Source organism: Myotis nattereri (genome assembly GCF_964212035.1).
Source record: "Myotis nattereri genome assembly, chromosome: 14".
In the NCBI taxonomy this organism is placed as follows: domain Eukaryota; kingdom Metazoa; phylum Chordata; class Mammalia; order Chiroptera; family Vespertilionidae; genus Myotis; species Myotis nattereri.
The window spans coordinates 35,103,041-35,123,763 of NC_138089.1; the positions used below are offsets into that span (position 1 = coordinate 35,103,041).

At 49.9% G+C, this 20,723-nt stretch overlaps 1 protein-coding gene across 1 annotated transcript in view; it reads left to right on the plus strand.

Moving 5' to 3' along the window:
• Positions 1–846: 846 nt before the first annotated feature.
• SLCO2A1 (solute carrier organic anion transporter family member 2A1) overlaps positions 847–20,723 on the plus strand; it is a 71,273-nt gene continuing 51,396 nt past the window's right edge. Inside the window, exon 1 of the mRNA XM_081106539.1 lies at positions 847–1,127. Coding sequence (XP_080962665.1) covers positions 1,032–1,127 — 96 coding nt within the window. The 5' untranslated portion in view covers positions 847–1,031. The remainder of the gene's footprint in view (positions 1,128–20,723) is intronic.

Genomic DNA, 20,723 nt, shown 5'->3' on the forward strand with positions numbered 1-20,723 from the left:
CCCTGGCTGAGCTGACACTTGACAGCGTCTGCAGTTTACCTTGGCGCAGGTCCACAGAGTTCGGCCCAGACTGGGGCGGCCCCCACCTCCCCACCTTGTTACCAGCCCCCCCTCTCCAGCGCAAAGAACAGTTTAAATATAAATCAGCCCTTGACACAAACAGAACCTCAGCGAGTCTCAGAGCCATCACCGGAACTGAGCGTCCAGGTTTTCTTTCGGCGGCGAGTGCAAACAAGCAGAGGCCGGCTCCGTAAATCTCCCCAGTGCGTCGGGAGGGGCGCGGGGCTCCCCTCGCCTCCAGACTCCCCCGCTCTCCTCCCACACCCCTGGCTCCCGGGGGGGCCCCTCCAGAACCCCTGGGTCCTTCTCCTGCCTCCTCCTGCCCCCATAGTCCTGCAGACCCCTTCTCCGGTCCCCTTTAGTACCCCTCCCCGCCCCCCACAGCGGGTTTCCATTGCACCCACCCCCGCCCCGCAGCCCCCACACCCCGGAGACTCCACCCTCCTGCAGCCTCCCGCCCCCTCCCGCCCCCTCCAGCCCCCACCTCTCTGCCCGCGGGCCGCCACGCCGCCGGCCCCCTCCCCAGCGGGCGGTACCTTCCCCCGCGGCATTCCAGCCTCACGGGTCCAAGCCCAACTCCAGGAGCAGAGACGCATCCCGGGCCGGGAACCAGGTCAAGTGCGGCGGCCGCCGCGTCACACCTGTCCGTGGGGACGGCGGGGGCGGGGGCTCGCAGCGCCAGGGACACGCGAGTTGGAGAGGGAGGAGGGAGGGCGCGTTTCATCATCGGCGGCGCCGGCGGCGGCCACTTATAAACTTCTGGGCGCGCACTCCCCGCTCAGTCCCCGCGCCGCGCGCCTCCTCCGGCCACCGCCGCCGCACCGGCCCGACGCCCGGCCCGACGCCTCGCCTGCTCCGCCGGCCTCCCGCCCCGGGCCCTGCCGCGGCCGCCCCGACCCGGCCAGAGGGGACGCCGCCCAGCGCCGCGGCTGTCGTCCGGCACCGCGCCCGCCCCGCCGTCGCCCGCCACCATGGGGCTCCTGCCCAAGCCCGGCGCGCGACAGGGCAGCCGCGCCTCCTCGGACTCAGCCGGCCGCTGCTCCCGCTCCTTCTTCGGCAACATTAAGGTGAGTGGCGAACCAGGGACCGTCCGGACCCGAGCCCGCCGCCGGGTGCACCTTTCGCGGAACCCAGGAGGCTCTGGATGCGCCGGGGCTCCCTGCTCCACCCTCCGTCCGGGCTCGGCGGGCGAGGGAACCCCTGGACAAGCGGACACGTGCTGGGTGTGTAGTGGCGGTGGTGGTGGTGGTGGTGGGTGTGTGTGTACACACGCGCGTGTGCGTGCTCACACGCCGTCATCAGTGTAAGAAACTGGACATTGAGAGTACCTGCTTATCGGGACAACTCTATTCAGATAGTCCAGGCACCAGCCCAGGGAGTGTTCTGTTCTTTGATTGAAAAAGAACATCTCCTGGCGCTTTTTCGATCTCCTGCAGGCAGTTACTCCATAAGGGGGTGTGCTTGGTGGTGTCGGGGTCTGGGGCCCTGCGGGGGAAGGCGGTGGTCCCTCCAAGACGGAGGAGATGAAAGCCCACTCATCTGTGGTGGGTGGTGGAAGGGAAGTTCTCCTTCTCCAGGCTTTCCTCTTCCCCTAGAGCAGCAACGTGGAGGCTCTGCTCCCTCCCTGCCTGCGTGCAATGTTCAGGACCCCTTCCCCCCCCACTCCCTCCCCCCTCACCCCCGCCCCCAGGGCTCTCAATCCTGTGCACTGAGACCAGCCTACCATGACTGGAAATGGGCCCGGGAAAGCAGTGGATTCTCACGGGCTGCTCAGTAACGGATAGACAAGTTCTGGGGAGGGGGTGAAGAGAAGATGGGGCGAGGCAGCTGCGTGGTGAGGACACTTTCTTCTCCAGGGGGTCAGGAAGCTCCCCACTCCATCGCGTGTCCAGGAGGACCCAGAATGGTTGAATTCACGCTCCGGCTTTTTTGCCCATTCTGGTGGCGGTGCACCTCCTTGAGGGGGCAAAGCTGGTGAGACTGTGGGAGGTGGCAGAGCCCACAGCAGGGCTCCTTGGGGTCCGGGTGGGGATTGTGGTGCAGAGCAGTTGTTTTGGACAACCAGACAGTCAGACGTGGCTAGGTGAAACCTCCAGGGGTGCAGCTAGGGGGAATCCAGACGAGAGTGTCCCACAGAAAGGAATCTGGAGCCCTAGCCAGTTTGGCTCAGTGGGTAGAGTGTTGGTCTGCAGACTGAAGAGTCCAGGTTCGATTCTGGTCAAGAGCACATGCCCGGGTTGTGGGTTCGATGCCCAGTAGGGGTCTTGCAGGAGACAGCCAATCAGTGATTCTCTCTCATCATTGATGTTTCTCTCTCTCTCCCTTCCTCTCTGAAATCAATAAAAATATATTTCGAAAGAAAGGCATCTGGAGGTCACAGTGGATCTCACCTATTTACTTACTCGCATTGTTGGCGGTGGATCTGGATTCTCCTGCTTCTGCTTTTCCCCTACACCACAATATATAAAGGCTGAACTGACGCCTTGGCTAGATATAAATAAGACACAGCAATTTTTATATAATTTAAGATAATCCTCACTTTTAGCCAGACCTGGAAGAGAAAGAACACTTGTGCGGTTTTGGTCTCACCATTTAAAAGAGTCTTGGAGACGTTTCAACAGAGAATGGTGGAAATGTTGATGTTTATAACTTAGGAGTTGGGAGGAAATGGTGGGGGAAATAGTTGGGTGGTCTGAAAAGAGAGGGGCTCAGGAGGGAGCCAGGGTGGGGGCAACTTCTGCTATTTTTACTAGAAGGGCAGGAAGGACGACTTGTTCCAGAACAGATTCCTGACAGCAAGGGTAACCCCAAATGAGATAGATTCATTGAGACCCTCCCAAGTCCCTAAAATAAATACACAGATGGCAGCAGCGTCTTTGAAGATCTGTACAAATAAGACAATTTATCACATGCTGATGATTGAGCCACACGTGCCTGAGGCCTGAGCCCAAGCCAGTTGGCCTCCTAAAGTCTCATACCAGTTGAAAGTTTTTCTTAACTCTAAAAACCAGGTTTTCTTAATTATTGCCTCTGCTGATCCATAGTAAGTCTTCGAACAGAGTTTGGCGAGACTTCCACTTGGCTTCACGTATCAGCCTGAGACCAGGTACAGGGTGGGATATCTCGAAGCAAATAGGGGGCCTGGGATTTCATTAGTTAAACTTCATTAACCCTTTTCTTCCAGGGGATGATACTGGCCATCCGGGGGCTTTGCTATGAGAGGTTGGGTGGCTGCCCTACATCCTCCTAGTGGGGTACCGACTGGACACATCTTGTGATATGTGTGGCGTGGAGAGGGGACAGGTGACACCCAACCTGAGAACCCATCCTTTTTCTAGGTTCCTTGTTGCTGGGACAGATGAACCATTTGACTTTATGACCTTCCTGCAAAACCCCACATGCCATATGGCTTAGGGGAAGAGGTGAAGTCAGGGAACTCGGATCCAAGTCCCAATCTAGGCTTTTACGGACCAGGTAGCACAGGAAAGCACTTCTCACCTGTCCTGGGCCTCAGGGTCCGTCCATGAAAACACTGGGTAATAGGAACAATCCCTGCCTCATGGGGCTCCCTAAGGATGGCGTGGGGTGAGGCACAGGAGAAGGGCTTGGGGAACCACGCTGGGCTCTCTGGGATCGGCATCAACGTGAGGCTAGCTCTTGCTTCAACGAACAGGACTGCACATTCAAACGCCATTTAGGATCTAGTGTTCCACTAATTATAGTTAACAGTTAAGGAAAACTATAGTTAATGATAGTAACGTCCAAAATAATAGCAGTAGCTAACAGTGATGGAACTGTCTGAATGGACCAGGAACTATGCAAGTATTTTACCAATATGTAATCCGCATTACAACACTCTCAGGTGGGCACAATGACTGTCCCCGGGAATGGTGAGGAAAGCAAGGCTTAGTGAGATGGGTCCCTTGTGCACGGAGGCATAGCCAGAGAGGGGCAGTATAGAGGAACCAGGTCTGAGACTCCCGAATCAGTGCCCCTAATGACTGTCCACCCTGGCCCTCACCATCACATGGTGCTGCGCCATCCTGCACCCACACATCCCAGCCATGACCAAGGGGTGCCGAGGTGGCTGCAGCCTATCTGCTCCTAGTCCCTAGCAGGCTCCTACCCTTTCATTCTTCATAATCTCATCTAAAGAGCCAGGCAACTCTCCCTCTGGGGGTGAGTTTGTTCTACCTTCTTCTGCAGGGATTACTACAATGGCCTTTAACCTAGAGACAGTCTCTGTGTCTCTGGCTTACAGGATTCTGAAGGAGCAGAGGATCCATGCACCAGTCCTTGTCAGAGGCAGCAGTTCGGCATCCAGAACTCTTAAAGCTCTAAATTAGAAACAGGTTCAGTCAATGATTATGGGGGCGGGTGGCGAGGTAGGAAGGAGCCTTTGTGGCTAACTGATCCTGGCAGCCTCACAGAGATCTGTTTCTCCTTAAAATGAAATGTCTGGGGGCAAAGGGAGGTTATCTTATAAAAGGAGTGGCCAATTGGTGATTACTGCCCAATTTCAGGCGAGTACACACCCAGGGTCCCAGGGTAGTGAAGTAATGTCAATCCAGCGAGTGGGGGTGGAGGGCTGGGGCAGAGCAGTGGGAAGAAAGGGATAGACAAATCTGACCTGACTGGCCCCCGGTGACTTTGACCTTGGGAGGAGGCCCAAAAATGAGGGAGAGGTACTAGTTCTGGCCTCTGACCATAGCCTCCTGAGGTCCCTGAGGCCCACCCCTAGGCTTAACCTCAGTTTCCAGAGGAATGTGCTCCATCCCAACAACCTGTAATTTTTACTCAGAAAAAAAAAGTCTCAATAGAATGCCTGGAGCCAAAAATTCCTTAAGTGACCCCCTGGGTTAAAATGTGTCCTCTCCCCTCAGGGATGGTGTTTCTCTGACCCAGGTTAGCATTTACTCTATTTTCCTGGAATGGATCCCAGGCATGCCCCCCCCCCCCCGCCCCCGTCCCCCAGGGGGTGGGCAGGGAGAACAATGGGAGTGGGTGGGGTGGGGGTTGCAGGTCACTCAGACCTTTCCTCCTGTCACGATGCTCCAGGCGTTTCTTAGCTTCCATTGTCTCTCCTGGTGATGAATTTGTGACCCACAGCTGCCACAGAACAAATGGAAAAGCAATGTGGGTCTCATCACATAGGTAGCTCATGTCCACACCCTGATCATTCTCTTTTGTCTGTGACAGTAACTACTTTTCTTACCATCTTGGGAGACCCAGATGTTGGGGAGGTTGGGATGGGAGCGTGGCTTCCCCTCACCTTCTTCTGCTCTGCTTGTGCAATAGGTCGTGTCCACGCAGAGGAGGGTGCGTGGCCCCCCAGTCCGGGCGGCCCTCTTCACACCCCTGCTTGGTTTTATCCTTATTATCCATGGTTTTAACCCTTATTTCATCCCCCTTCCCGCCTGTGGAGACTCTCCAAAGCCCAAGAGATGGTACTGGGCTAGGTTGGCCCTCAGTCTGCTCTGCAAGTTCACTGGCGTGCTCTTGGGCATTGCACGGTCCGTTTCTGTTGAGGACGGATGTGAAGAAACAGCTTGTGAATTTACACTTGTCCCTATCTCACAGGACCGGCACCGGTGGGTGTCACTACAATACATGGGAGAAAGCTGGGTTCTTAGGATCAGACAAAGCTTGAATTATTTTTGAGTTTTTTTAAAAACTTATTTGGAAACAATTGTAGATTCACAGGGAAAATAGTATGGAGAGGTCTTGTGTACTTTCACCCAGTTTCTCCCAATGGTTCCATCTTACATAAACGACAGTGTAATGCCGAAAGCAGGGAATAGACATTGCTGGGGTGTCTATGTAGAGGTCCGTGCCATTTTATCAAATATATAGATTCATGGAACCACCACCCCACCACTTCAGTACACAGAGCTGTTCGGGCACCACATAGCCACACCCGCCCCCTCTCGACTGCCATCCCAAACGCATTGCAACTGCTAATCTGTTCTCCACGGCTATAATCTTGTCATTTGGAGAATGTCATGTAAATGGAATCATAGTGTGTGACCTTTTGCGGTTGGCTTTGTTCATTCCGCACAGGCCCTTGAGAGCCATCCAGGTTGTTCCTTTCCATTGCTGAGTAGTAGCCCACAGAGGGACGCACCATGATTTGTCTAACCAGCCACCTGCGGAAGGACATTTGGGTTGTTTCCAGTTTGGGGCAAATGCAAATCAAGCTGCTATGAACAGTCGTGTTCAGGTTTTTGTGTGGACATACATTTTCATTTCCTTGGTGTAAATGTCCAGAAGTGTATTTGTAGTTACATGTTGATTTTTTTAAAGAGAAGCTGCCAAACTATTTCCAGAATGGCCATACCATTTTACATTTTCACCCGCAGTGTATGAGAGATCCAGTTTCTCTATATTCTTGCCAACATGTGGTGTTTTCACAACTTTTTATTTCAGCTATTCTAATGGGTGTGTAGTAACCTCTCAGCATGGTCTTCATTTGCGTTTCCCTAATGGCTAGTGATGCTAAACACCTTTTCATGTATTTATCTGCCATGTGTATATCCTCTTCATGGAAATGTCTGCTCATATTATTTTGTTAATTTTCTAGTTGAATTTTTTTTTTACTATTGTTTTGAGAGTTCTTTATACTTACAAGATACAAGTCCTTTGTTAGGCACGTGGTTTACAAACACTTTCTCCCAGTCGGTAGCTTTTCTCCCCCTTAGCAAGGACTTTCACAGAGAAAAAGTTTTTGATGCTGATGAAGTCAAATTTATAATTTTTTAATATTCTGGATCCTGCTTTTGGTGTGATGGATAAGACTTCTTCACTGAGACCTAGTCCCTGAAAGTTTTCATCTAAAAGTTTTCTAATTTTGCATTTAAATCTATGATTCATTTTGTGTTACTTTTTGTATAAGTGTAAGGTTTAGTCAATATTAGTAGTAGGAGTAGTAGTTTTTGCCTACGGTTATCTAATTACTCCTGCACCATTTGTTGCAAAGAATAACCATTCTCTATTGAATTGCCTTTTTTAAAAGCAGGCTTTTATTGATTTCAGAGAGCAAGGGTACGGGAGAGAGAAATAGAAACATCAATGATGAGAGAGAATCATTGGTCGGCTGCCTCCTGCAAGACCCCTACTGGGCATTGGACCCACAACGTGGGCATGTGCCCAGACCAGGAATTGAACCGTGGCTTTCTGGTTCATGGGTCGATGCTCAATCACTGAGCCACTCCGGCCTGGCTGAGTTGCCTTTTTAACTTTGTTGAAAATCAGCTGGCCTCACCTGGTGGGTCTGTTTTGGGTTTTCTATTCTGTTTTACTGATGGATGTGCATCTCTGCCAGTACCACCCTGTCTTGATTACTGTAGCTATACAGACAGTCTTGAAATCAGGTGAAGCTTGATTTTTATTGTGCAACGGTATGTGTTTACCTATGGATGCCAAATTTTATCACCCATTCAGTGTCCCTTCTACTTTGCCTTTTAGGAAGTTTTAAGGGCAGATCAAAGCTCATTTTCAGTAACTGGATGGGATTCTATGCATATATGTGCTCCAGCTTTCCTTCTGGCCTTTGCTGAGTGCTTGATTTGGAAGTCTGTGTTCCTAACTTCTTCCATGCGACTGCCCTGCCCTGAGGGAGGTTTCAGCATCTCCATTTCACATTTGAGGAAACAGGCTCTTCCAAGACCACATCCCCAGCAAATGGCAAAGCAGGAGTTGCCACCCAGGGTCTTATCACTCCCCAGGCTCTCCTCCCCGGGGCCACAGAATGCCTCTCAGTTCTGTAATCTCTAGTCGGTGAACATCTGGGCCTGAGCTCAGTGACCTCTGATGGCCTTTCAGGTTCTCAGATTCTCATCTCATTGCTGTTCCGATGCTGATTGAGATGAGACTAGGAGCAAGGCCAGCTGGGTCTGGGCTTAGCTGGGAGACCTGCCTGCTATGAAATCTTGGCTGAAATCTTTGATCAGTTCCCAGCTCTCGCTCTCGGGTTGACCTTAATTCCCTGGTTGTGTTTTACTGGTCAGGATGGATTAAATTTGATCGGGGTGGGGAATGAAAGCAAAGCAGGGCCTCTCAGCCTCCACTGCAGGGTGGAGGGATGGGACGATACTATCAGTGGGCAGCTCTCTTTCCCAGCTGAGCTGTCTCTCTGGCCTCTTCACCTGGTTGAATGGAAATGTTAAGGAGGCCCAGGGTGAAACGCTGGAGGCTCATAGACAGCCGGGGGGCACCCGCCCAAGACTTGTGACCTTTGGGACATTTAGTCTGGTCAGCATTGGCACCGAGCCCCGCAGGGCTGTCCCCTGCCTCGGGAAATGTGGGCAGACTGACTCTTTCTTAGTTATTTAGTGTGCAGGAGTCCGTAGGAGCCCAAGAGTCCCGATGACAAGTCTCAAGTTGTTTACCCAAACAATACCCTTGGGAGGTGTGGCCCAGAACAGACAGCCCCGGTGAAAATACAGATGTTGTGGGGAGGGCCGCCGTCAGCCAGTGTTGTGAGACTGCCCCACACCATGCCCTGAATCCTAGAAGGGAGTGAGCCAGTTTCCACAGAGGGGATGAAGGGAGGTGTCTGGAGATGCCTCTTGACTAACCTTGAGTATTTCTGTGATAGTTTGTTTTGCCTTAAAAATTAAGTGAATGTTATATTTTTTCCACAATATCTGTGTGCTTCCAAGTAGCACAGCATCTTTTCCCTCAAATCTTGGAGTGTCACTGACGCTCTAGAAGGCTGTGCATGTGTGGCTCGTGGCTCCCAGATGTGGCTCCATGTGGAGCCAACCGAGCTCAGGAAACACAACGCAGGCAGACCTCAAGTCAGAACTAGTTTATCCGGTTAGTTCTTCCAGCCAGCTCGCTGGGTGCAGAGGGAACGGGTACCCAGAAAGTTTAAGTGGGACAGATGTGGGGTGTGGATGTTAGACAATTCCTGGGCTGAGCCCTGTGGGACACCCCAGAGAGGAGCACCCTAAAGAACGCAGAGAGGCCCTGTGCCCCCGGGGAAAGGGGGTGGTGGCAGAAGGGAGGGTAGGGAGGACAGCAGGCTTCTAGAGTCACATTTGTCCTGCCGATAGCCTGCCAAAGAGATTGCAAGACAGGACTACACTGACCACTTTCTCAATCTGTTTTCCAAGTCATTCCTGCCCGGTGCCTCCGGCCCTTTTGAAATCTTTCTGCTCTGCCTCTGAGTCACAGTGCATTTGAGAGAAGTGCTGGGAGCTGAGCACAGTGCGTTTGAGAGAAGTGCTGGGAGCTGAGCACAGTGCATATGAGAGAAGTGCTGGGAGCTGAGCACAGTGCGTTTGAGAGAAGTGCTGGGAGCTGAGCACAGTGCGTTTGAGAGAAGTGCTGGGAGCTGAGCACAGTGCTTTTGAGAGAAGTGCTGGGAGCCTGGGCCTCACTCGTGCACAAGCCTTTATTGAGAGTCCCTCGTGTAAGGCTCTTTACGAAGTGTCACTGCGGCCTCTTGGCTCCATAAGAGGCTCCCAAGCTTCCAGGAAACCATTGCCTCTAAGTTGCCTGCTTCCCAGTGTGACCAGCTGCCTCACTTTGCCCAGGTCTGAGGGGTTCCTGGACACAGGACCTTCAGTTTTAAGTTCTGGTCAGATTGGGATGAATTGGTCACCCGCTGCCTCCTTTGCTGTGACATTTAAAAGAGAGGACTTCCACCTTCTGACTGTGGGGCATGGGAGGTCCGATGGAGGGGCAGGGCGGTGCCCAGGCATGGGAATAAGCCTCAAGGATCCACGGCCAGGAGACACTGGAGGCTTCCTGAGAGAAGAGAACGAGCCGAGCAGAAGCCCACTTCTCCCTTGTTTGTGGAGGGACGTCCTCCGGCCCAGTCCTGCCTTTATGGCTGGCTGTGATTTTTATGGCATTTTAAACTCTTCATGATATAGAATCTATGCAAATGATGATAAAATGGGCTATAGAACAATGGTGCTTCCTCGCTTATAGAATTACTAGAGGCCCAGTGCACGAAATTCGTGCAAGGGGCTCGGCCCTCACAGCCCCAGCTTCATCCAGGAGGTCGTCCGGAAGGATGTCCAGAAGGTCATTTGGCTGTCCAGTCTAATTAGCATATTATGCTTTTATTATTATAGATTGGATTTCAGAATTGAAATGGACTAGGAAGCGCTCATCTACTCAAAGAGGCAGGAATCCTCTTTCCGACGATGTTCTTGCCTCTGCTTGCATAGCCCCTGTGATGGGAAACTCACCACACCCCACGGCAGGCTCAGCAGCGGGTAGCACCACAGGCTTTTAGCCAGTCTTTCCCACGCTGAGCTGAAACCTGCCCCTGCTCTTCCATGGAAACCCCCAGAGTGAAAAGGGCAGACCCCTCTCCTGTCACTCTCCTGGCTGTTTCTAGTAGAAAGCAGTCTCCCCTCCCCCACAGCCCCTCTAACTGAGGAGCTGCTGGGCAGGGTTGAAATGAAAAGCTACCCTCCTCTGAAAGCAAACCCAGCTCTGAAAGTGGGCCTTGCTGCGGGGCATATGTGGCCCCGGGCTCCTGTGTCCCAGAGCGCAGAGCTTTCCTTGCTGGTTCCGGTCACTGTGAGGAGCTTGGCTGTCACTCAGGAGACCTCAGGCTTTGTGAGGTCGGTGGGCTCAAGGCTTCCTAGAACCAGCAGAGACCTTCCCATGAGGGGGACCCCACCCATCAAGCATTGAAAACCTGCTCCCACCCCATCTCCCCACTCTCCCTCCTCACCCGTCTTTCTCTGTCTTCACCCCCCAGCCCTTGCTTTTCCCTCACTTTGGGAGCTTTCCTGGCGTGTCCATGCCAAGCCTGGAAGACCCCGGACAGGTCATTGGGTCCACCCACCAGCGAAATGACAGGGCTCTGGAGGAAGGAAAGGGGCTCCCTGGGGACCACAGGCCCTGACTGATCACCACAGGGCCCAACAGAGACACTGACAGTAGGCACCTGGCCACAGACCCGAGCTAGCCAAGCCCAGCTTTGCTGCTTCAGTCCTTCATACCGACGGGCACGCACAGGGCTGCTTCTGTATGTGCATTGTTTTATTTTCCCCAGCCAACTTGACCATGGTGGCCCCGAAAGTCTTTGTTGCTCACTTTCCGTCTCGTGCTGCACATTCCCATACCCCTTTTCATAAGACCAGACCAATACTCCAGATGTCCTGCCCACAGCATTTAGACCAGGGGACCCACAGAATTTAGACCAGGGGACCCACAGAATTTAGACCAGGGGTCGGGCGTCAGGGAGGGCCACGATCAAGTGTCTTGGAAACACTTCCTGAAAGAGTAAGTGTCACTCCTTCACTCAGGAACTTAGAATGAGGACACGACTTGTATATGTAGCCATTGGAGAGTCAATCAACAGATCCTGGGACATCCATCAATGGAATATTTACAAATTGTGTTTTGAAGTTTTACTGAGAATAGTTTAAACTTGAGGGAAGGCTTCATTCTATAATATTAAGTAGAGGCAGCAGAATGGACAACGCATGTAGAGCTGATCCAAATTCTTAAGGAGACTTGAAGAAGGGTTACCTGAACAGAGACAGTTCTCTGTTTTGGATGCCTATAAAAGCTTTTCTTGCTCTTCTTTGTGACTTTCTATGTTTTCCGTTCTTCTATCATGAGCATGTTCTGTATTTCTAATTAGAAAAAACTACCAATTTAAAAGCCCCAATGTCTGTGGCTACTAGCCCGGCACCCTCCTTTGCTGGGTGCAGTGTGATACCTCATTGTAGTATATGCAATGCTATGTAAAGCGAGGGGTGACTGGTGTCCAGGTTCCCGAGGATGGACCAACGATGTGGCCAGGATGGCAGCCAGGGGGATAGGGTTATCTGGAAGTACCATTCCTGCAGTGCCCATCACGGTTCCCACGGCATTGATATCTTTTATCACATTTGAGTCTTATGGCTCCCCAGGGATGGAGGGAAAGTCAGATAACAATGCTTTAACTCCTAAAGAGAGGTAACACTGTGGAACATTTTCTTTTTTTGGACGAGCGAGAGGAGTTTGTGTCCAGGAAGGCCTCTCTGCTCTTCTGGTGCCCACTCCCAGGGGCTGGCAAAGGGCTTGGGAATCCAGCCCACAGGGTTGGCCAAACATCTCAGGGAAGTGAGTGTATCTGATTGGCTTTGTGCCGTGTAAGAAGAGGGGGCCTGGTTGGGGAGGCGGTGAGGACAGAGGCTGGGACAGGATCTGCTGAGTGTTGCCTGAGGTCTGGTCCTGAGCCTGGAGTTTTGCACCTGGGAGGACGTGGGGGCATCCCCGGGTGGGCTTTCACCCAGTCATTTGGTGAACTTTGATTGCCCAGCCATTGTTGGCAAGGCAGTACTTCGCTAGTGTTATAAAGAACGCTAAGGCAGGAATGGTGTCAGCATGTCTGCCTGGGATGCATTCGTTTGTTCACTCATTTATGTGGCCGGTAATTATTGACCACCTACCATCAACCATTGGAGGTACAGTAATGAACTAAACAGAGTGGGCTATGCCCTCATGAGAGTTACAAATAGTGGGCAGATATGCTAATAAATGCAAAGTTACAAAAGTGTCAAGAAAGAGGGAAAAGAACTGGATTTTATGAAGGGGAATGGGGTCAAGACAAAATTGGATTCTGCTTAATACATATGGGGCCATCACCTCTGAATCCAAGCAAGTCACCTTTATGCTTCTGATACATAACCTCTGTGTGGGGAACACAACTGTGAATCAGGCTAGGTCAGCCGTGGGCAAACTACGGTCTGCGGGCCGGATGCGGCCCGTTTGAAATGAATAAAACTAAAAAAATAAAAGACCGTACCCTTTTATGTAATGATGTTTACTTTGAATTTATATTAGTTCACACAAACACTCCATCCATGCTTTTGTTCCGGCCTCCGGTCCAGTTTAAGAACCCATTGTGGCCCTCGAGTCAAAAAGTTTGCCCCCGCGGGCTAGGTCCTTATCTTCCAAAGGCTCTTGTTAAGTTGGGATAAGATGGATCCTAAAGAACTATACTGAATTATGGTTTCCTTCAATATGACGGGTCACATGGGAGCCCTCCTACCACAAATACCTAGGGATGCTGCATAAAATAGAGAACCAACAAATACTTAAATGCATAGCTGAGCTTGAAAAAAAGAAAGTGAAATCTTTAGGTTGAAGAATTGAGGAATGAATGGAACACCGAAAGAATGAATGTACCAGCTGACCCTGCAGCAGGGGTTTGGGGGGGGGGGGGGCGGGGGGAGGAGTGTGTGATTAGACCAGTAAAGACACTCCTCATGGAGATTGGTGTGAGTAATGACACAGGTACCAAAGATGGCATGGGGAGCTGGCTCTCACACTCATGGGTAACTCTGGGCCCCTGGGTGAGAAGGGAACTAATAAGACTGCCACCACCCTAGGGGCAGCAAAGAGGCTTATGTCTAACAGGACCCCTGGGTGAAATAATTCCTTTGAGAAGTCAAAACCCCAAGTCTGTGTGCTATGGCACTGGGAACAGAACTTGTACATGCACATGGCCTGGGAATCTCTAAGCAAATCAATCAGCTTAAAACATTTCCAGTGGTCGGCAAACTGCGGCTCGCGAGCCACATGCGGCTCTTTGGCCCCTTGAGTGTGGCTCTTCCACAAAATACCGACTTCTGCGCATGGGCCACGAAGTTTCAATCGCACTGTATGTGTGCGCCCGCACGTGGTATTTTGTGGAAGAGCCACACTCAAGGGGCCAAAGAGCCGCATGTGGCTCGTGAGCCGCAGTTTGCTGACCACTGTTCTAGGCTGCTGATAATTCTTTGCCATCTGGTAAACACAAAAGTGAAACCACTCTGGAGGGATACTTCCATAATCCAGACTAACTAGAATTCCCAAGAGAAAACAATGCCATGGAAGAGATGCTTATAACAAAACTGGCCGGGTAGCTCAGTTGGTTAGAGCAGCGGTTCTCAACCTGTGGGTCGCGACCCCTTTGTGGGTCAAACAACCCTTTCACAGGGGTCGCCTAAGACCATCGGAAAACACATATAATTACATATTGTTTTTGTGATTAATCACTATGCTTTAATTATGTTCAATTTGTAACAATGAAAATACATCCTGCATATCAGATGTTTACATTAGGATTCATAACAGTAGCAAAATTACAGTTATGAAGTAGCAACGAAAATAATTTTATGGTTGGGGGTCACCACAACATGAGGAACTGTATTAAAGGGTCTCGGCATTAGGAAGGTTGAGAACCACTGGGTTAGAGCATCGTCCTGGTATGCCAAGGTTGTGGGTTTGATCCCCAGTCAGGGCACATATAAGAGACAACCAATGGATGTATAAATAAGTGGAACAGCAGATCAATGTTTCTCTCTCTTTGTCTCTCCTTCTTTCCCTCCCTTCCTCTCTCTCTCTCTCATCAATTTTTTTTAAAAAGCTATACAAGGAAATGATCCACCTTAAGCAACAGGCAGTATCAATGAGGAAAATTAGCACTGCAAGATTTTGAGTAATGGAATGTTCCGAAAGAGACTATAAAAATACATTAAAATGTTTAAAGAGGTACCAGAAGAAATAGAAAATACCAGGAAAGAACAAACATTATGAAAAGGGAACAGGCAGGTTTGAAAAACACGTGGGAATTCTAGAAATGAAAAATATTGACATAGAAAATAAAAACTCAGTGAATGGTTAAATAGCAGATTAGATGCAACAAATGGCAAAATAATAGATAAGAGAATTTCCCAACTTGAAATCCTTAACTTAATCGCCTCTACATTCAATGATTATTATTAGTAAGTGGAAGATGGGGTTGAAGAAGTCACCCCAAATGCAGCACAGAGGAATAAAGAAATGAAAACTGTGAAGGGCAGGTTAAGAGAAATGGGGACAATAAGGACCAAGTCCAAAGTGAGTCTGAAATGAGTGAGAGTAGAATGAATATGTGATAGGTAATGCTGAAAAAATTATAGAGAATTTCCAGAATTCATAAAACATATAATACTTCGATATAAAGACAGCACAGTAAGTTCTGACAGGAATTTACCAAAAAAAAAAAAAAAAAAAAAGATACGCCCACACTTATCACACTGAATCTGCAGAACAGTAGACAGGGAACTTTTAAGAGCTACTAAAGTGAAATAACAGGTTACTTATAAAAATTAATAATTAGATCAAGAGGCTTCTCAATATAAATAATAGATACTAAAAAATAATGGAATAATTTTCAAAATGCTAAGAGAAAAGTACAACCAAATTCAAATTTTATAAATAATAATTCAAGAGGAAAAAATAGAGATTTTAAATCCAAGGCAGAGAATTTAGTAATCGTGAGTCCTCACTAAAATAAACTACTACAGGATGAAATTCATAATGCATGAAATCAGACACAGAAGGGAAGGATAGGGTACAAAAAGTGGTAGTGATTACTGATTGTAGATAGACAAAAAGAATAATGGCTGGTGGAGGGTCGGAAAAAAAATGGAAGGTGAATAATACACACCAATAAATGGAAAATTGGAGTTAAAATCTTAAGTCCTTGGTTTGTTTGGGTGGAGGGTAGAAGAATTCATTACCTTTCGTCTTTGCTAAGTCAGTTAGGCATGTGAAGATGTATGGGTAATCATTAAGAAAAAAGGCATTGGTGGCCTATCTTCCAAAGCAGAAGAGGGTGAAAAGTAGAGACCTAATTAAACCAACAGAAGGCTGGAAAAGAGTGACTAAAAGGCAAAAACAAACAAACAAAAGATGTCACGATAAATAGGAGCACCGTGAAATGAAGTAGATATAAATCTGTATTTATCAGAAATTACAACACATGAACATGGACTGCTGTCACCATTTCAAAGCTAGAGAATCCAGACTGGACAATGAGAGGGAGAGAGAGGAGAGTGGGGGGATTTAGTTACACTTTCTTTAAAAGAAAAGGTTGAAAACCAAAGGACAAAAGAAGATATTATCAGGAGAATGCCAACTAAAGAAAGATTTATCTACCTTAATAACAGAGAAGAATGTTTAAGGCAAAAAGAATGACAAATTGTGAGATGTTTGCAATGTCTAAAACTGACCAGGGACTAATGTCTAGAATACCTAAGGATCTCCTGATAATCGATAAGAAAAAGATAAGAAACACATAAAAAATATGTGAGGGATTTGGGCAGGTGGAAAAAAATCAGGGAGCAGGACTCTGATTGGTTCCCTGGGTCATGGGCCTCTCCCGGAGGCAGGGCAGGGTACTCTGACTGGGGACTTCTCCTGCAACCTTGTGGTTGACTGGGACCCCTTCTTTAAAACAAGAGGGAGCACTATTCTCAGGACTGAGCAGTCAGGACAATTGAGACTTCCTATGGAGAAGGAAAGAACAGACTCAAGGAGACACCAGAAAGGAGGCGGTGTGGTCCTGTTGAGGGGGGAAAAGGCAGCCTGAGTGAGAGCATTGGTCGTGGGGAAGAAAGAAAGTGTTGGTATGAATCGGGGTTTGTATTCGTTTTGTATTGCTGCTATAACAAATCGCCATCAGTTTAGTGGCTTAAAACATGATCTTCCTATTTTACAGTTCTGGAAGACAGAAGACCTAAAATCAAGGTGTTGGTAGGTCTGTGCTCTTTCTGAAAGCTTTAGTGGAGCATCTGTGTCCTTGCCTTTCCTAACTTCTGGAGGCCACCTACATTCCTCGGTTCATGGCCCCTTTCTACATCCTCAAAGTCAGCAGCTTAGCGTCTTGACATCTTTCTCCCTCTCACCTTTTTTTCTGAATGACACTCCTGCCTCCCTCTTGTCAGGAAGGACCATTGTGATTACATTGGGCACACCCAGATAATCCAGAATAAACTTCTTATTCTAGAACCTTAACGTAATCATATCTGCAAAGTCTTTTTGGCCATGTAAGGCAATGTAGTCACAGGTTCTGAGTATTCAGACAAGGACATTGGGGAGACCATTATTTTGTCAATGTCAGGGTTCAATCGAACCAGAGCCAATAGAAAATACACACACAGACACACACACCATATGTATATGTATAGATATTAGGAGATTTATTAAAAGGAATTTGCTTACATAATTGTGGGGGCTGGATAAGCAAAACCAGATTTCATAGGTCAGGCAGCCAGGAAAGGATGATCACAGGCATGGGCTGAAGCTGCTGTCCACAGCCTCCCTCATCTCTCACTCTGTCCTGCTTTTAAGGCCTTCTGATTGATTGAATCTGGCCCATGCAGATTTTCTAGGACAATCTTCCTTATTTAAAGTCAATTTATTATATACTAGAGGCCTGGTGCACGAAATTCATGCACAGGTAGGGTCCCTAGGCCTGGCTGGCGATCAGGGCCGATCTGTGGGGCAACCGGCGGGGCAATTGGAGGGCTCCCACTGGCATCCATCTTGGCCAGCCTGGTGCCACCCACTCACCGGCCCTGCCCCCCCTCCCCCCACCGCTGGTCACCTCCCTTTGCGGGGCGACCGGCAGGACGATTACCGCACCCCCCCCCCGCCCCGCCCCCGCCTGGCACCGCCTTGGCTGGCCTAGAGCCTGCAGGCTAGGGGCAGCTCCTGCATTGAGCCTCTTCCCCCTGGTGGTCAGTGTGCATCATAGTGACTGGTCATTCCACCAGTAGTTTCGTCATTTGGTCGATTTGCATATTAGGCTTTTATTATATACATTTTTAAAATAACATCTGCACACCACTTCCATAGCAACCCTAAACGAGTCTTTGGCTGAATAACTGGTAACTATAGTCTAACCAAATTAAGACACTCTATCCGCTGAGCTAAACCAGCTAGGGCAAGAATCTGCAATGCCCCAGGGTCAAAGGTCAGTGACCTTCAGGATAGGTATGGGACAAAATGTGGCAGCAGCCCAAGGAGAGCTCTAAGAGAGGTGCTCACCCCGAAAGGAGGGGTGCAGGGCCCAAAGGGGCTTTGCTGAAGTCACTGATGGGAGGAAGGTGTGCTTAGAGGGGATCTTCTGCTAGGGTCCTGGAACGGGGCATCCCATCTAATCCTTCCCAGAGTTTGACAGTCCTGTGATCAGGGTCTGCTTCCCTCCTCCACACGGCTCAGGCTCCCAGCCTCTCACCAGTGTCTAGGTGCCCCCTTGCTTAGGTTACTTTTCAGTTTTTGTTCTGTGATCTGCTACTGAGGCCACAGGCCCCTGGGCTGCAGACATGAGCTGACAGTGGTGGTGGAAAGGTGAGTGAGCTCATGTCTGCGGCTCATTCAAGTCTGCCACTCACTCATGTCTGCCGCTGTCTCATAGGGCTGCAGCTGGTAGGTGATATGTTTTTGTTGAGCTAATCTTTCCCCATCTAAATCATCTTATTTATGATTTCATTCAGGAGTCTCAAACCCTGCAGGTAGAAACCCCAGCCAAAACCAACCAGGTGTGAATGATGAAAACACATTCCCTTGCACCTGCCTTCAAGAGCTCTAGGTGAAGCAGAGTATTCAAAGGAGTTGGGAGGTGGATGGAGGTGCACGGCCAGGGCTAGTTGTGGGGGCTCTCAGCAGTCAGACCCTCACTGAGTGGGGAGACCCTATGCTCAGAATGGGCAGATGGTCAAGGGAGGGCAGAGATGGTCTCAGTTTTACCCCATTCCTTTGGGGTAAAGGTTGGGCCTTGTCTCCGGGAAAGAGATGTCTGGAAGGAAGGGTTAGGTTAGCATTTAGGAGACTTGAGCCTAAGGTGTGGTTCCCAAAGTGTGGTCCCCTGCCAGCAGCATCAGCATGGCAAGAGTTTGTTAGAAATGCAGATTCTTGCCCTAGCTGATTTGGCTCAGTGGATAGAGCGTTGGCCTGCGGTCCAAAGAGTCCAGGTTCGATTCTGGTCAAGGTCATGTACCTCAGTTGCAGGCTCCTCCCCAGCCTGGGCCCTGGGTAGGGCACGTACAGGAAACAGCCAATCAATGTATTTCTTCCACATGATATTTCTCTCTGTCTTTCCCTCTCTCCTCCACTCTCTCTAAAAATCAATGGAAAAATATCCTTGGGTGAGAAAGAGAAAGAGCGAGAGCGAGAGCGAGAGCGAGAGAGAGAGAGAGAGAGAGAGAAGAAAAAATGCACATCCGTGGGCCCTATTCCCAATCCAACACTGGAGGTAGGGACCAGCAGGCTGTTTCAACAAGCCCTCTAGGTAATTCTGATGCACCTCTGCTGTGAGGCGAGGCATATATCCGGGTAGTGATTCACATGCAGAGGTCACTGAGGTGGCTGTAATATCCTGGTCCCTGAGACATTCATTAAAGTTGGGAACGAATCATATTAAACTGGAATGGTTCCCAGGGAATGGAAATCACTCATGTGGAGCTGTAATTGATGGAAGAACTTTGGGGAGCATCCTCGATTGGCCAGTGAAGGCCTCTGAGAGCTTCCTGCTGTGGGTGGCGGTGGGCCAAGCCAAAGGCTGTGAACCTCAAGCCCTGGGACCTGCCTCTGGGCCAGGCGAAAGGAGGAGGCAGAGGAGGCGGAGGGCAGTACCTTTTGGCCAGGAAGAGCTCTGAGGGCCACATGTTGGATCCAGGGATCTCCTGGGATCCTCCGGGCATGCAGCCCTGCTGTGCCAGGCTGTTCCATGTCAGTCGCTTTTTTCCCAGGTAGTTTGGTGATGGCAAATGTGCTCAGAGGTTGAGGAGGGTGTTCTTACTACTGATATTTGTAGCTTAAAGTTAAATGCTGTAGGTAAGCGGAGGATTTGAGAAGTTGGCTTCCCCCACCCCGCCCCGCCCCCCCTTGCTCCCACTCGTTCTCTCATTTCCGGTGTCTAGACTGGACATTTCATGGTGCAGAGAAGGCCTTGACATCCTGAACGACCTCTCCCAGCAACGATGGAAATCACTGTGGCTCGCTCCCCCCGCGTCGCTCCCTGGAGTCCTCGGCCATAGGGAGTGCCAGAGGGTGTGGGTACCAGGGAAGGATGTCACAGTTGCTTTTATCTAAACATGGCGTTCTGATGGGAAAGAGGTTAGCATGCCCTACTTGACCTCCTGCCTTGACCTTGCAGTTTCCGTTCCTTTGTCACGCCAGCCTGGGACTTGAGGAACTATTTCCAAGACAGGCTTTGGGCCGGAAGGGTTGCTGGTTCTATTCCCATTCAGGGCACTTACCTGGGTTATGGGTTTGATCCCCTGTCAGGGAGTGTGTGGGAGGCAGCTGATCCCTCCCTCCCTCCTCCCTTCCCTCCCTCCCTCCCAGGATGTCCTCAGGTGAGTATTAGAAAGAAAGAAAGGCTTTGGGCATTTTCTGTGGGCATTTCCGACTGAAGCCTTCTTCTCTCGACCTAAAGGCTGCATCCCACTCAGATTTTTTACCTTTCCCCATCCAGCTCCTACAAATGTTCCTCCCTCACCCTCCTCCTTGCCCATCTGAGGAGTTGAGGGGGAGGAAGGCAGAAAAGGGGAAGGGAAAGGGACCACTTTGGGAGACACATAGAAAGTCAGAGACGTGAGGCTGCAGAAGGCAGAGACCTTTCTCTGGAAAAGTCCAGAAATAAGTTGAAATGATTGAGAAAGTGGAGCTGGACTAGAGGCTGGCCAGGGATGACCACAGAGGACCAAGCAGATGCAACCTTCACTGATCAGGCTGCCCACCCTGGGGTAAGGATAGGCAGGGTCTGTGGGCAGCCCTCTACCCACCTAAAGGCTAGATCGAATACTCCACATGGACCAAATCATGTATGCTGTTAGAAATCACACAGCCTCCAGGTTCTTCATCTTTCAAGTCAGCGTCAGACCTCCCAG